A 17267-nucleotide genomic window follows, 5' to 3' on the forward strand; every position below is an offset into this window, starting at 1 on the left:
GCCTCAGTCTGCACGGGTGCATGCCCGCTTGACTTGGGAGCATCGAAGAAAGGTTGTCAAGAGATTGTTGCACCCGCTTTCTAGACCCTTCTGCTCATGGCTGAAGGCACCCTCCAGTAAATCGTGCAAAAGCTACAATGAGACATTCACATAAGAAAACCATGAAAGTCACAAGACACAGAGACAGAGACAGAGAGAGCTTTACCTTGCCCTTGTAGAGGATGACGGGGCAGACAAACCGCCCTCTACACCTGGCCATTTTACTGCGGTGGATGAGGTCTTGCAGCTTGCCAACTTGGACGGTGCTCTCAAATCTATTGGAGGCAAAACAGCCCATTACCTGCACAGGCACCAACTGCAGATTGGAGGGGACAGGTGTTGCCTGGATGCGCTTCTCAGGCTACGAGTGACTGCAAAATCTCATCTTGGCATACATTCTGTGTAAAGCCTGGTAGCTTCTGTCATCTTGTTTTGAAGCCAACAGCTCAGGGGGAATGATGGGAGGGGGAGACTTCCACTAACCAAAGGCTTGGTTTTGTTAACTCCACAGCCACCAAGGATGTGACCTCACCTTTCACTGTCTTCTTGTTTAAAAGGCTCAGTGGCCACAAATTTAACAGATCCTAGATCCAGACTCAGATTAACTAACAAATAGAAGGAAATTTTAACCCTGCTCTCCCCACCAGCATAGCATATGTAAGTAAGCAGAGAGATGGCAGTGGCTACAAGGCTGGTGGTCATCGCCAAGGAGAGACCTAAACACAGATTTCCACTGTCTAGAATGATCAGGTTTCAATTTGTTCACCACCACTAATATCAGACACCGATTCAGAACTGATAATGGATTCCTTGGAGTTGGATGAAGGAGATACAGGGTGTCATGAGCATACTGGTGAGACTAAACTCCAAATCCCTGGATGACCTCTCTCGGTGTTTTCATGTAGATGTTGAACAGCATGGGAGACGAGATGGGAGGACATCCTAGAAGCCTCCCAGCGCCACATTCTTGAACTGTCCCTCAAAGAAGTACTGGAGCCACCATGAAAAAAATGATAAAAGTTCTGCCCCAGTCAGGTGGTCTAGAATAAATGGTCAATAGTACTGAAAGCTTCCAAGAGGTCCAAGCAGAACCAACTAGGACATACTGCGCCTTCCCAGTATGGATCTACCAAAGTCGTCTGCCCCACAACCAGACCTTGAATGCCATCTTTTTTGACAATCCAGTAACATCTGGAGCAGAGATGTGTCCATGTGCTCAAGCACATTGCCCAAGAATGGAAAATGAGTGAGCCTGGATCCCTTCTCAACAAAGTGGGTATTTAATGGGGAGGGGGGACGAGGCAGGATCAGGGGATTACCAAAAATCCTGGGTAGGGATCTAACACACCTCCATGCCACTTATTTCCACTTTGGTCTGAGTACCCTCTGCTTTATTTCTGGATAAAAACAAATCCAGCATTTAATAGGCACCAATTGGCCACCTCTGGATCATCATATCTTGGCTTCATAAACAGAGATATGCCTAAACCTTTTGCCTAACTGCTCCAGCCTCATATCACTTCTTCCCCACCCCATAATGCACCACAATAAGACAATAAGTCTTCAAATTAAGCCTAGTTTCCCATTTCAGTGAAAACTTTCACAAGCCAGGATGTTAAACCTATTTAGGCCTGAGGTTTAAGATCCTGGCTTGTTCCAATCTGATAACCGTCGTTTCCTGGTCCAGATGAAATGGGAAACTGTGGTTAGTTGAAGAATTCCAGGTTTAATTCTGGCACACCAAGGAGGAAAGGAGCAGCACATACAGTCAGATGGTGAGTAATAAGCTGTGGCGTGATCACCTGAATATAGCCTGAATAAGAGAACACAAGGGGAAAAAATGTCTTTCCCCCCACAGAGAGGACTGTATTTGCTAAATGAATTCAAAGATGGGAGATGAAAAGAAGAGTGAAAGAGAAGCAGTTGAGGAGAAATAAGGTAGCTTTGCCCTGGAAAGGCTTTGCTGACTACACGATGCTTGAGAGACATTGGAGAAACAGTGGATTGATTGAGAGACTCTCCCAAGGTCTGGGGAAGGAGCATGTGAGAGGTAGGGTCAACTGCAGCCAGTTCCCAAGGGATGCTAATTAGCACTTGACGATTTCAAATTATTCCAGTAATCAGATCAAAAGATCTGGCTACCTTAATGAGACTTAAGTTGGCTCCTGGTCCCTCTGTATTTAATTCAAAGGTTCAGCCTGGGTAAGCAACTGGGATATATGAAGCGCCACAAATTAAGCTGTGATCCACTCCAAACCACACACACCCCTTCCATCACTGAGACACTGCATTGGATGAGGTTCCCTGGTACAACATCTGGCTCAAAGCTTCGCCTTAGTGCCAAGCACTCTCCAATAAACTTGTCTCTCAAGAGCTACTCTGGTTCGCTCAAATGCCTCACAGCGGCAAAACGAAGCTTTCTGACAGATACACTGCAACTCCACAATATTCCAGATAGCTCCTTTGGCAACCTGGTGCCCTCCAGATGTTTGAGACTTGTAGTCCAAAATGTCTAGAGGGCACAAGACTGGCAAAGTCTTCCTTGAAACGATCACCTTTAACAATCCACCTCTCAATGTTTTGCGACCCCCAAAAAATGCCGGGGTGGGGTGGGGAGAGGAACTCATCTACAAGTTAGACCAAATACTAGAAATATCAGGTGTGTTGCTTTCCTGACACTGGACCACCTCCTGCATCAGACGCCTGATTTTAAGCCCCTTTTGCATTGCTGTTTTTGCAAAAAAGAAGAAGCAGCAGCATGTTATATGTATTGTGTAAGATTATTTTTTTTCATCTAATTTTGCATACAGTTTGGCTTTTTTTTTTGAAACAGCAATGCAAAAGTGACGAGCCACAATTGGTACGTTATTTCTGCATCATATAATTTTATGTATATGCTAATAACACATACAGTGGTACCTTGGGTTAAGTACTTAATTCGTTCCGGAGGTCCGTTCTGAACCTGAAACTGTTCTTAACCTGAAGCACCACTTTAGCTAATGGGGCCTCTTGCTGCCGCCGCACCATGATTTCTGTTCTCATCTTGAAGCAAAGTTCTTAACCAGAGGTACTATTTCTGGATTAGCAGTCTGTAACCTGAAGCATATGTAACCCGAAGTACCACTGTATGTATTTTTCTCCAGTGTTATAACATATTTTACGCATTATAACATATGCTTATAATTGGTGCTTGGCACTTTCGGAAACCCGGAGCCTGTGTGCATATAATAAGGGACGTAACAATATGAGAATTGTTCTTGTTTTTAGAGGGATGGGGGAAGTTGACAATATTAAGGATCAAAGCAGGTTTTCCAGCAACTGGTATGCAGACGTTTTGCTGCCCCTGAACATGGAGGCGAGCACAACCACTGTGGCTACCAGCCACTGCTAGTCTTATCCTCCATGACTTTGTCTGATGATCCTCTTTCAAAGCCATCTCAGTTGGTTGTCATCCAAGGCAACTGCCCCATCCTCCTTCAAGTGCCCTGATCCCAAGCTGCTTTGGAGCTTCCCAAAACGAAATAACCAGGACTTTGAATCGTGCCTGGAAATAATCCTTCTATTTTGCACCAGCAGCCAATGAGTTGTATAATATGACCCCACTACATACGATCCCTGAACTGTAGCTCTTGCTTATTAGGGGTGAGCAAGTGCCTATCTCGGCGTAGCGTTAGTAAAAAAGGAGGAGGAGGAGGAGGAGGAGAAGCACAGAACATTTTGCACGGCACAGCTGCCGTTTGGGCACCTTGTCTATGTGCGCCGACCTCGGGGACAGGAGAAAAGCCCTGCCACCTGCCCAGCCGGAGGGTGCCAGGAACACACATCCGGCCACCCATTGGTGCCAGGGAACTGGACGCTTTTGAACTCGCGGCTGCAGTTCCCTCCGACACACAGGAGAACGCTGCGGTTATGCCAGGCAGGAGCCGGTGCCCAGCCGAGAACCGTGCCCAAAGCGCAATGATTTTATGCCAACTCCATTAAAGTTCCCAAGCCCTCTTAAAAGCCTCTGTAAGCCAAAGGGGTTGCTATGGCAACCCAGACCCCTACTTATGAAAAATACATAAAGTACAACATTTCCAGTTGTGTTTTTTTTTTAATAACTCTTTTAAGGACGAGCGAGGAAGCAAGTACCGCCAGCTTAAAGTCCCATAGAATATTCTATTACCCTGTGCAGTTCACACATACAGCCCCTAAAACAGTCTGCTTTATTGGTCACGTAGCTGCTGTTCCTGCTGCTGCTGCTTCAGCACCACCCCCTGCCATTAAGGTGTAAGGGGCAAAGCAGTAACTCCTCTAAGGGGGTTCACAGAACCACCACCGCCCTGCCCCATTCAGTTGGACGGGCAAAGAGGGCAATGGTGGCCGATTCCCTGAACACATGGGGCATGTATGTGCAAAGGAACAGTAGAATGCTCAACACCAGGGTGGATTTGATTTAAATCCAATCAATTTAAATCACAATTTAAGTCACTAGTCAGTAAGACTTGATTTAAATCATTATTTTTTTACAGAAAGACTCATTCTTGCTGGTATAATCTTAATATTTACAACCAGATGAAGGTTTCATTTTTGGAATAATAAATTTTCAGAGTAGTTTTTACAGTTACATCAAAAATTACTGCTCTGGTTATACTATTAGAAATACATAGACAGATAATTACAAAATTATTGTGAGGTTTAATAACTGTTTATACTTGGACAACTGTACTTTTCTGTCGTACTTTATCGGAAGGAGAAAAATTATCATTTCCTTAATAAGAATTTAAACAATTTATTTAACTAAAGCAGTAGCATTATAGCATATGTATCCATGTTTGTTAACTGATGTGGTTAAACAATTTAAAAACAAAACACACTTAGACTGAGTTTTAGCACACATGAAAAACTGAAAACAAATCCTTATTTCCTGATGAACAGCCCTTGGACCATAATGTAACTTAAATAGAAAATTATCTTTAGAAAGATTTTTCCTCCAAAAGCATTTTATTTTAAAAATCTGATATAAATTTTAAAAGAATCTGATTCCCCCTCCCCCGGCAATAATTTATTTTATCCATCCTGTTCAAAACAGAGGGACAGATCAGAGGTGGCGAACCCTTGAAGGAGCGTCTCCACCCCCATCATTCTGCCCGGACACTGAGGTCCAGCGCCAAGGGCCTTCTGGCGGTTCCCTCCCTGCGAGAAGCCAAGTTACAGGGAACCAGGCAGAGGGCCTTCGCGGTAGTGGCGCCCGCCCTGTGGAACGCCCTCCCACCAAATGTCAAAGAGAACAACAACTACCAGACCTTTAGAAGACATCTGAAGGCAGCCCTGTTTAGGGAAGCTTGTAATGTTTAATAGGTTCTTGTATTTTAATATTCTGTTGGAAGCCGCCCAGAGTGGCTGGGGAAGCACAGCCAGATGGGCGGGGTATAAATAATAAATTATTATTATTATTATTATTAGCCCTTCAGAGAGCATGGCAAATGGTCTGGGATGACGGGGATCCAGCTGCAGAGCTGCAGAAGAGTCATAGCTCAGTACAGATGGTCCCTGGTTCAACCCCAGCATCTTCAGGTAGGGCTAAGCGAGAGCCCTGTCTGACGTCCCGGAGAGTCATTGCCAGCCAGTGTAGACCAGTGGTTCCCAATTGGTGGTCCATGGACCCTCTGGGGATCCATGTAACCCACCCAGGGGGTCCCGCAACACCATTCACATAACCAAAAGTATCAGACAGGTATCAAAATTTTCACAAAGGAGGGGGTCCACGGCTTGGCTTTCGAAAAACAAGGGGGTCCGCAGTACAGTGGTACCTCAGGTTACAGACGCTTCAGGTTACAGACTACGCTAACCCAGAAATAGTACCTCAGGTAAAGAACCTTACCTCAGGATGAGAACAGAAATCGCACGGCGGCAGCGGCAGGCCCCATTAACTAAAGTGGAACCTCAGGTTAAGAACAGTTTCAGCTTAAGAACGGACCTCCGGAACGAATTAAGTATGTAACCAGAGGTACCACTGTATTTAGTTATTTGGCAACCTCTGGTATAGACAAAGCTGAGCAAAATGGATCAATGGCCTGACTCTGTCCAGGACAGTTTCCTATGTTACTTATGAAGCTAAGAGTGGCAAGGGCCTGCTCAGTAGCCGCAAAGCTCTCTGAAGTACTGGCACAAAGACAGCTTCCTATGTTCCTATCCTTACCCTGTTTTCCAAGCAATCGCCCTGGCCATGTCTGCTTTTGCTTTCTGGGAAGGAGGAAGGTAGGTTTTGAGGAAAGGAGCTAATTCTAATTTGTGCAAGAATGCATCATTGGGCAGGGTTGTTATTCCTTGTCCCCTCAGCCCTTCCTCATTTAAAACAGGAACTCTTAAAAAAAATAATAGTTGCCAACGGAATTGCAGTTCATTTGCTCTGCTGTTTCATGAGTCTCTGCTCTACAGATCCGGCTCTCTGGCTCTACATGAGCTGTTCGGTCCCTCCAAGATATTTATCAGCAATAGATTTTCTCTCTCTCTCTCTCTCTCACTCACACACACACACACACACACACACACACATCGCCCAGCCCACTAGCAGCTGGGATAATTCAGTTCTTCTGCCAGCTAAGTAATCTGCAAATGTAAGTAGGGTGGAGTCTGGATTGCAGCAGTAGAATTTCCCAAGCAAGGAGGGAACGGACTGTATGATTTGGTCACAGAATGAAGGGCTGAATCAGTTCTCAGGTGTTTGGGATGGGGAAGAAGGGAGTGCTTTTAAAGGAGCCTTCTGCCTCCCCCACCACAAAACGAGCACTCATGTTCTGCTTGCAGAGAACCTTGCAAGCCTTCGTTGGCGAACAGCTTGCTGGCGTGCGCAAAGTATCTGAACAAGCTAGTAATCCCTCACTGGCGTCGGAAGAGGAACTGGGCAGTTTTTGACATAAACTCTTAAGAGCTGCTCACAGGAAAATGGAAGGACGAGCAGCAGCCAGTATGGCACACTGGCTAGGATGTGACGCTTAAGGCCAAGGAGATGTACGTCCGAATTCCCTTTGAGTGACCACATGTCATTCACAAACGCCTTCATCCTTACCCGCCTCACAGGGTTACTGTAAACACAGAAGGAGAAGGTACACACCATGCATTTAAAACCCGGAATTGAGTGTAAATTAGAAGTGGCAGCTGTACAGTAGTACCTCGGTTTAAGAACTTAATGCGTTCTGGAGGTCCGTTCTTAACCTGAAACTGTTCTTAACCTGAAGCACCACTTTAGCTAATGGGGCCTCCTGCTGCCACCGCGCGATTTTTGTTCTCATCCTTGTCAGGAGTTCAGCCTACACTCGAGTAGGACCCTGGCAGAGACACATGCCCCAACTGGCATGTTCCCTCCCTCCTTGTCGATCATTCGGGAGCTTCATAAGCTTTCTTCCACCCGAACATCATAGCAACCAATGCCAACCGACACCGGCACACTTAGGGATCTGCAGAGTTTGCGTATCATGCGCATGACAGGCCTCAGCAACTCAGCATTTTGGCTAATCTACTTTATTTACGTATAAACACACACGGAGCACTGCAACATGGCTCCCTCTTTCTCGAGCATCAGACAGCAAAGGGGGGGGCAAACAAAGGACAATAGTCCCACGTCACTGAACACAGTAACACAAACATCCTGTCTCCGTCACTTCCCACTCTGTGGAGTCAAAACATATACCGTCATGTGAAAGACAAAAATCCCACGACTGCAATCATGGAGCAGGAATTCTAACAATCCTGAAGCAAAGTTCTTAACCCGAGGTACTATTTCTGGGTTAGCGGAGTCTGTAACCTGAAGCGTATGTAACCTGAAGCGTCTGTAACCCAAGGTAATACTGTAGTTTTGATTTGCTGTGCAACCTATTCCATATTCCGCTGGTCCTGCTGTCTTCAGTACACAGAGCGGTTAACTATAATTGGCCAGATTTACGCATGTCAGAAACAAGGGTGTATTCTTGCCCCTTTTCTTGTTAATTCGTTTTTATCAGATCTTCCAGAGCACATTCAAAAAATAGATTCAGGTGCCCCCCCCCCCAATCAATCAAAACCCGGTCCCACTGTTTCGGCATGCGGATGATGCGGCATTATCACTGATGAGGAGAGGTCCGCAACATCTTTTACTCTCCCTGATTTCCTGTTGTGAAACCAATAAGCTCTCAATAAATGATGGGAAGACAAAACATTCTGGTCTTCTCTAACTTCCGGAAATTAGAGAAATGGAAAATAAGAGGGCAAGAAATCCAGCAAGTAAAGATGTACAGGTATCTCAGAATTTTATTCCAGAGCAACTCAGGTTGGTCAAACCATCGCAGAAGTGCTATAAAACAGGCCAAGTGTACCTACTCAGTAGCAGTTCGCTTTCATTTTCAGAAAGGTAACCGATTTATACCAGCTGCTATTCAATTTTTTTCAAGCGAAAGTGTTGTCCCAGCTACTTTTTGGGACCCCAATATGAATACAAGCATATAATAGTGATTTAGATAAGATACACTCAGGTTTCTTGAGATGTATCCTGGGGCTCCCAAGTTCAATCAAGTATGAAATTATGTGTGCAGAACTAGGTATACACACGATGGAATACTGGGTGAGGGCAAGCACTATAAAATACTGGTTGTGTTGCCATTTCCGTTGCCAGCCTTCAAGTCTGCTGACTTACTTAAAAACTCTTATAAATCCAGATGGTTCCAACACTTACATAGCAAAATCAGATCTATTGGTATTGACTTGGAACACTTGTATAATTCAAGTGAGCAACATAAACGGCCTCGGTCCAGTATACCTGAAGGAGCGTCTCCACCCCCATCTTTCTGCCCGGACACTGAGGTCCAGCGCCGAGGGCCTTCTGGCGGTTTCCTCACTGTGAGAAGCCAAGTTACAGGGAACCAGGCAGAGGGCCTTCTCAGTAGTGACACCCGCCCTGTGGAACGCCCTCCCACCAAATGTCAAAGAGGAAAACAACTACCAGACTTTTAGAAGACATCTGAAGGCAGCCCTGTTTAGGGAAGCTTTTAATGTTTAATAGGTTATTGTATTTTAATATTCTGTTGGAAGCCGCCCAGAGTGGCTGGGGAAACCCAGCCAGATGGGCGGGGTATAAATAATAAATTATCATCATCATCATCTTCCAATCAGATTAAGGGACATTGAAAAACAAAACATTGAGTCAACTATAAATAAAATTTGCTCCCCCCAAGTTTTATGGTTTAAATACAACAGGTAACAGGGTTGCTTATATTTAAAAATTGATAATTCCAATCCAACGCAGGGCCTTTATGTTAGCCTGACTGAACCTTTTCCCCTCAGCTTTTGTCAAGGGCAGATATTTAAACATCCCCAGAAACAATAGACATTGCAAATGTTTTTTGAATGTGCCAGACACAGTAGAACATATTCTTTTCTACTGTCCCTTGTACAACCAGCTACGCAAACACGTTATCCCCTTTTTTTAGTAGTCTAACATCACGGCACAATGAAAATATCAGATTTTATCTCTCTGACATTAACCCGGAAGTAACTGCAAGGGTGGCTGAGTTTTTTATCAATAGTATCTCTCAGAGCGGTGAATGGCACTATTCAACAGGAAGAAAGTCCAATGAAAATCATCATTATTACATATTTTTAGATGGCTGTTTATTTTATATATTTTAAAAGTTATATATATGGATGTTTTATGATGGCCTATATTTGTAATGCCTAATAAAGGGTTGGCGAAGTAAGCAAGCATGTCACCATTACAATTGCTAACTGCATTTACTGGGCACTTTTCAAAACATAAAAACAAGCTGAAAACAACTTTCAATATATTAACACAGAAACACAGGACACTGAAGTAGTCAACTTAGGAGTGGGCAAATATATGTAAAAACTAATAAAAATGTATATTATAAAAAACTTATGAGTGGACAGCTGACTTTTTCTTTCACGCATCTTGAACGCCTCTGGGTTCAAGGAAGGCATAGATGCAGTTCCTCAGGAGTAAAGCCAGAGGTCTGCTCATGTTTTCCAGTGCCAGCTGTCAGCTTGTCAACACTCAGAAGAAAAGCGGAAGTTTACTCATCCTAGTTGTGGGCAGCAAATGAGGTGACTTGAAGCCGGCACACCAGGAACGTAACGTACTTTAGTGACTGGGGGGCCTACCTATTGCAAAGTGGTTGCTTAAAAAGTTGTGGAAGGACCAAAATCATTCCAAACAGGGCTGACTTCCACGGAATTGTCTCTGCACAGGTCAAACTGTGCATGCTGTCTCAGTATCCCACAAGCACCTAGGAGGCGCTTCGTAGATCCTGAGTTTATAGCAAATGATACCAAACGTTTCAAGCGAGCCATAGCAGGGAAGCAAATCCCTCTTCATGGGCGTTCATGAACTTGGAAGGGAAATCCTTTTCCAGTCTCAAAGACGGAATTGAACAGATTCAGAATGATGCACCCTTCAGGAGGAAATGGGTATACACATGGGGGGGGGCACACAACCCTACACCACCCTTACATTGCGCAGCTCATACTTGGTTACTTTCCTATTGCACCACATAAGTAATGTTTTTGTAGGTTGAAAGCTTGTTCATTCCGACAGGAGGCAGCGTGGCTGGTTCCCTACGCAGTACAGAATCTTGCACAAATCCTTCGAGCAGAGGTCAGTCACTGTCCTGGTAATTTCCATCAGCCACTTTTTGTTCTAAAGTTGCGTCTTGCATACTAGGAGGAGGTGGGATTTGAGTGGAGGACACACTGACCCTGGACACCTAACTAGACCAGAGGGGCAAGAAGTGGGAGCTGTGGTGCCCAGTGGCCTATCATCATCACCAGGCTCCTCTCGTGTAAAAGGCCTCAATGTTTTATGACTGCAAAGTGGGGGGAAAGGGCTCCAAGACTCAAACCAAAGAGGGCAGATACTGCACTATACAGAAAACAAGCAACCACCAAGTGCAAGAATGGCCCCAAGAGATATCAGGCAACAAAGAGCTCCACGGTTGCACTGATCTAAGCCCTGGAAACATGTCAAGAACTCAATGCTGTGGGTGAAAATGCTAATGTCTGAAGATCATATCAACAGCATTTTGCCATATTCCCTACGGAGCTCGGCCTGCCAAAAACGGCTTGGCAGGCCAGCCTCGGAAGTCTGGCAGGACTAATTGGGCCCGTGGGCTAGAGATTCTCAAGCACAACTCTAGCATATATAGAGAAAAAGTATCTAATGCATAGGAAGATCTTCCAACAATAATTTTCTGGAAAAGCCACTTCACTGTTAGTAAGCTCTGCGCCCTTAGCTGCCAAACAGACAAGGGCAAATGGAGTGCAATAAGCAATGCTGGGAAACATGTTAGCTCCTTTATGATACTGGAGTTGGTGCTGGGGCAAAGCAGGTGAGGTGTGTAACACAGGAGGAGGAGAAGCGAAGCACAAAGCTGCAATACAGGATAGTAGTATTCCCTCCCCGAAAACTTGCAGAGCAGCGTGTTTTAGTGGTTTGGTTAACCAGGCAGGATGCATCATGGTTTGGCAACCTCATGAAACACCAATCCAAACTTGAATTAAATCTCCAATGGGAAGTTCGAATAAAAACGAAGTGTCATTCAATTGACGCTGCTGCAGTCTCCACCTCTCCTCTCTCAGTGCAACCTCAGAAAGAGCAGGCAAAGGTTTGGTAGCTGAAGGGACAAGATGGTGCATTGATTCAGTCCCAGAACCAATACTTTTGTCAACTCCTGGACAAGACAGACCTCCTTTCCAACTCACTGAATTTTGCAACTCGCCACATCTTTCTGAGTTCTCACTACGGATATGAGGGGACTGAAACGAAACTCGGATTTTTTTCAACTGCTTTTGCAAAATCCTCAGATTCCATCTTCAGGGTCAGAAGCCACTTTCTACCTTCTGATCTAGACTGTACAGCTTACATCCAAGTCATTGTTTTCGTTTTCCAAGCAGCAAGAAAGTTGAAGTGAAAAAAACTTAAGAGGAACCAAAAGGGCAACGAAAGCTACTCAGGCATGAAAAACATCACATGGGTACACCCTGCAGCTGGTGGGCACATTAAGAAGCAGCATAGCTAAGCATGAGTGCATGAGTCAAATTTGCACATGGTAATAACTTTGCTAACTGCAGCTTGCTTAGCCATTAAAGATGGAAAAAGAGAAGTCCACCTATATTGATGGCGTTTGACGCTTCAGGGCAGGGCTTCTGGATGGGGATGAACTCCCTATGAAGGAACAAGTGCATATCTCCTGGATACCTCATCATCGTTGTTGTTGTTGTTGTTGTTGTTGTTGTTTACTGAATTTGTATACCGCCCTTCATCCAAAGATCTCAGGGAGGCTCACAGAATAAAGATACTTTAAAATACAGAATAAAACCACCAAGTACATAAGAACAGACCAAAAACTAAACAAGACAAATAACAAAACAATAACTCCTACCCACCCATTTTGAAAGAACATTGGATATCTGTCAGCCAAAGGCATGGTTAAAGGTGAACGTTTTTGCCTAGTGCCTAAAAGTGTATAATGAAGGCGCCATCTGAACCTCCCTGGGGTGAGCATTCCACAGACGGGGCGCCACCGCAGAAAAGGCCCATTCCTATGTTGCCACCTTCTGGACCTCACATAGAAGAGGCACGCAAAGAGAAGGGCCTGGGATGATGATTGCAAAGTCCGGGTTGGTTTATCTGGGGAGAGGTGGTCTGTGACATCTAGTGATATCAACGTACCTTGGAAATATCAGCAACCTGCCTCATGGTTATGGCTACACTGAGGGTTGTTAGAGGGTAAGCGCAGTTAAAAAAGCAGAGACATCACCTTGCCGACAAAGGTCCATATAGTTAAAGCTATGGTTTTCCCAGTAGTGATGTATGGAAGTGAGAGCTGGACCATATAGAAGGCTGATCGCCGAAGAATTAATGCTTTTGAATTATGGTGCTGGAGGAGACTCTTGAGAGTCCCATGGACTGCAAGAAGATCAAACCTATCCATTCTTAAGGAAATCAGCCCTGAGTGCTCACTGAAAGGACAGATCCTGAAGCTGAGGCTCCAATACTTTGGCCACCTCATGAGAAGAGAAAACTCCCTGGAAAAGACCCTGATGTTGGGAAAGATTGAGGTCACAAGGAGAAGGGGACGACAGAGGACGAGATGGTTGGACAGTGTACTCGAAGCTACCAACATGAGTCTGACCAAACTGCGGGAGGAATTGGAAGACAGGAGTGCCTGGCGTGCTTTGGTCCATGGGGTCACGAAGAGTCGGACACGGCTAAACGACTAAACAACAACAACCAAGTAAGTCCAGTGCATATTGTAAGTGCTCAGACCCTCACAGAACTGATGGTGGGGGTCGGGGTGGGGTAGTGAAATCACCACTTAGGAGCATATTAGGGTCACGAAGAGTCGGACACGATTAAATGACTAAACAACAACAACAACAAGAAGAAGAAGTGCAGTTAGGCCTCACTGCAAGAAAAAGGATTATAAACAAGCTTACAGAGCTCACAATTATAAAAAAAATAGTGGTAAATTTATCAAGGAACATGCAACATACGACAAAATCTGCATGCAGATTGAAGTTCTGCATGGGAACTGAGTTCTGTATGAAGCAACTCTAAAGTGTTTCAAAGCACAGCAGTGAAAAAAGTGAAAACCAAAGAGGAAGTCCACCCCACCCTTCTCCATCCCACTGCGCAGATCTGTCATATGCTTGAATTTCTACTCGGCTATCACTGCATGGACCCCATGACATGCAACATGTATCTAAGAGGCAGAACAATTCAAGCCACTGGTGCACTGTGCTGCAGAGGGTTTGAATAGCACAGATGTGTCCCTCTGCCCAACGCTGCGGGGGTACAGGAATCCCACTGGCAAGGGGCACCTCAATGCACTGCCTGAACAGCAGGTATATATATGGAAGTTACCTACAGTGGCATTCTCATCAGCGGAAACCCCTGAAACAGCATCAGGAGGGCCCATTGTAGGATCTGCTGAATCCTGAGCCAGCCCCAACATCACTTGTGATGGCAACACCAGCAATCTAGGCCATCTTGTTGCACCAGCATGGAAGTTTAAAAGAGAATTAGACAAATTCACAGAGGATAAGGCTATCAAAAGCTACCAGCTCTGGTGGCTATGTTCTGCCTCCACTGTCGGAGGCAGTACCATTTTCTGGAAACCACAAGAGGGGAGAGTGTTGTTATAATCAGGTCCTGCCTTGCAGGCTTTCCACAAGCATCTGGCTAGCCACTGTGATAACAGGATGTCAAACTAGCAGGGTCTAATCCAGCAGGGTTTTTTATATTCACTGGTTGCTACTTAACTCACACACCACAGTAGCCTCTCATTCATAAGAAAAAACACCAGGGCTTGTGCACATTTATGTGAACAGCCAATTTTAGAGCCAAGTAAAAGGAACGAAAAGACTGATTAGTAACTTGCTAGTACTGTAGTACATCTCCCAAAAAAACAGTGACGCACTCTGCAGGTCACAAACGTGCTCAGGTTAATTTGGGTAAGACACAGTCCTCCCGAAAGCAGTCACGACTTACGTGTGCCTCTCTTGATCTGTGCTCTCATATTCCAAGAAGACAATCAGGCGGGGGTAATGGCTGCAGATTTCACCATTCCCATTGTGGATCACGCTGAAGCAGTAGTCCTTGCCGAACAACTCAAGGCAGCGTTTCTCAATGCGCTCTATCTAGTCAAGTCAAAGAACAAACCAACAGTTATTACAGAATTATTGTTATTTATACATGGGGGTAACGTTCTCGGCCGCCGTGCACATCAGCAAGGCAAGTCCCTTCCAGTCCGTTCTGCCCCTGCCCCACCTCCTAATGGCACGCATGTCAGCAGCCGCACATGTGCTGATTGTGCACAAGTGGGGAGTTGTCTGTACTGTGATCCAAACCAAAGGCCTGGTACATTGTACAAACACTGTATATATGGGTTAAATAAATGCATGTATGGAGCAAAACATTTGATCTTAAGGAAATCTTTGCTGCCCCAAAAATCCAATAATGAGACCCTCTATATAGCTGGCATCTATCCCATGGACTTGCAGCGTTTAAAATGCTTATCATTAGAATTCTGGTTATCTGGCAACCTTTGGACAGAGGAAACACAAGACTCGCAATGTTCACCACGTGAGCATTAGGTTACTCTATAAACGAGGACAAGGTGCACCAATGAAGCACATCCAACCCACAAAGGCCATGCAGAATCCGATTGTGCACTTGGGAGTATAGACATGGAGCAACCAGGGATGCTAGGATTGTCTACTTGTGTTAGGGAAGTTATAACTTCATGCAACACAGTACCTTCTCTCTCCACCCCATCTTCCTTTCCTAATCTGTTTTCCCATGGCTTATTTTGCAATGAAGCACCATACAAGAAACCCAGAAAATCCCCATATAAGGATTCGTTTTAAAACAACTGCACTAAAATAAGGGAGGAGCTTTGCAGTATTAATAGGGATCTTTTTTAATGGACAGGGATTTCACGCTGCAGAGAACAGATGTTGATTCACCTATCCACTCTTTTCAGCCAAAGCTTGGCTCCAAAATTGGTTCACAGTAAATTACAAATTGACCCAACTACAGGTAACACTTCACGTATCAGACAGAGTGGACTGTAGCGCAACAGAAGCTTACGCCGTAATGGATTTGACACATCTTTATAAATATGCCCTCTTTTGCTGCTAATACGGCCTCCTCTCTGGAAGGCAATTAAAATGCAACCAAAAACACTTCTCAGAATTTTTAGCTTTCTTTCTGCCACTGCTTAACTGTTGTGGTTTCCCCCCAATGCTTTTAGCAGTTCTTATTTTTATCTGTAAGCGAGTGCCTTGAACCCACTGGGTGGAGGAAAGGCAAGAGTATAAAACCCAGTGTGGTGGGCTGGGTACAAATAAAAAAACAAAACAACAATTCTCAGATGCGTCTCGGTTGCAGGCACGACAGAGGAATGTCCGGCTGCCGTCCTGCTTATGCCTTTGATGGTCGGTGGGGAATAATAATGAAAAGGTATCCCCAAGCTGGAAGAAACTGTTCACCAGTGGGAGGTTTTTTTGTTTTTGTGCCAGTCATGCACTTCTCAGAGGAGAGGGATCAGTAGCAACCTGGGGGGACAGTTTAAGGCAAGGGCCGTGCAGAGCGGCGCTGAACAAGGCAGGCCCAGCCCAGCCCTCAGGCTCACCTTGGCGCTGCTGCCGGCCCCGCCGCTGCCGCTGCCGCTGCCTCCACCTGCAGAAGTGCCTCCTCCGCCGCCGCCTCCCCCGCTACCGCCCCCTCCATCCCGGGCCCGGTACTGCGCCCTCGAGAACTCCAGCAGCAGCTCCGCAAAAGCGCGCTCCCCGGCACCGGGCCCCTGAAGGGCGGAGGTGGGGTCGCCCGGGGCTCCTGCCATCCCCGCCCCGCACTCACGGGCCCGAGCCCCGGACTCGCCGCCCCTGCAGCGCCAGCGCCTTCTCCATCCCAACCGCCTTCCGCTTCCGGGAAAGGAGAGCGATGCCGTCATTACAGCGCGACACGAGAGCGAACACCAACACCACCACCGGCCGCCCGGAAAGGATACCCCTTCCCTATTGGCCCGAAGAGAGCGCGAAAACACCCCCCTCCCTCCCTCTCTGCCTCTTCCAGGGGAAGAGAAGGAAGAAGCGGAAGGGCGGGGCTTAAGGAGGAGGAGGTGTGAGGGGCGTGTCCGTGGGCGGGGCTATGTAGGCGGGGCCGGACTCCGGCTCTGGGAATTGCGGGGCTGCGAGCCAATGGCTGCGCGTGGAACTTTGGTGGCAGCGGCGAGGGTTTTTTTTGTCTGTGTTTGCTGTCGCGCGCGCGCACCCAAAGCGAAAAGAGACTGCAGGATGGCCGCTCGCGTGCACGTGGATCAGTTATTATTGATATTACTAACAATATTGAGTGATGTATGGAAGTGAGAGCTGGACCATAAAGAAGGCTGCTCGCCGAAGAATTGATGCTTTCGAATTATGGTGCTGGAGGAGACTCTTGAGAGTCCCATGGGCTGCAAGAAGATCAAACCTATCCATTCTGAAAGAAATCAGCCCTGAGTGCTCACTGGAAGGACAGATCCTGAAGCTGAGGCTCCAATACTTTGGCCACCTCATGAGAAGAGAAGACTCCCTGGAAAAGACCCTGATGTTGGGAAAGATGGAGGGCACAAGGAGAATAGGACGACAGAGGATGAGATGGTGGGATAGTGTTCTCGAAGCTACCAGCATGAGTTTGACCAAACTGCAGGAGGCAG

At 46.1% G+C, this 17267-nt stretch overlaps 1 protein-coding gene across 2 annotated transcripts in view; it reads right to left on the reverse strand.

The window, feature by feature from the left end:
* MTMR14 (myotubularin related protein 14) overlaps positions 1 to 16584 on the reverse strand; it is an 83572-nt gene extending 66988 nt beyond the window's left edge. For both annotated transcript variants that reach the window (XM_080992007.1, XM_080992006.1), the window contains exons 1-3: positions 16203 to 16584; positions 14558 to 14706; positions 206 to 314 (exon numbers count right to left, since the gene is read on the reverse strand). In XM_080992007.1, coding sequence (XP_080848133.1) covers positions 206 to 314; positions 14558 to 14706; positions 16203 to 16523 — 579 coding nt within the window. In that variant the 5' untranslated portion in view covers positions 16524 to 16584. The remainder of the gene's footprint in view (positions 1 to 205; positions 315 to 14557; positions 14707 to 16202) is intronic.
* Positions 16585 to 17267: the final 683 nt, after the last annotated feature.

Source organism: Podarcis pityusensis (genome assembly GCF_964106645.2).
Source record: "Podarcis pityusensis genome assembly, chromosome: 2".
In the NCBI taxonomy this organism is placed as follows: Eukaryota; Metazoa; Chordata; class Lepidosauria; order Squamata; family Lacertidae; genus Podarcis; species Podarcis pityusensis.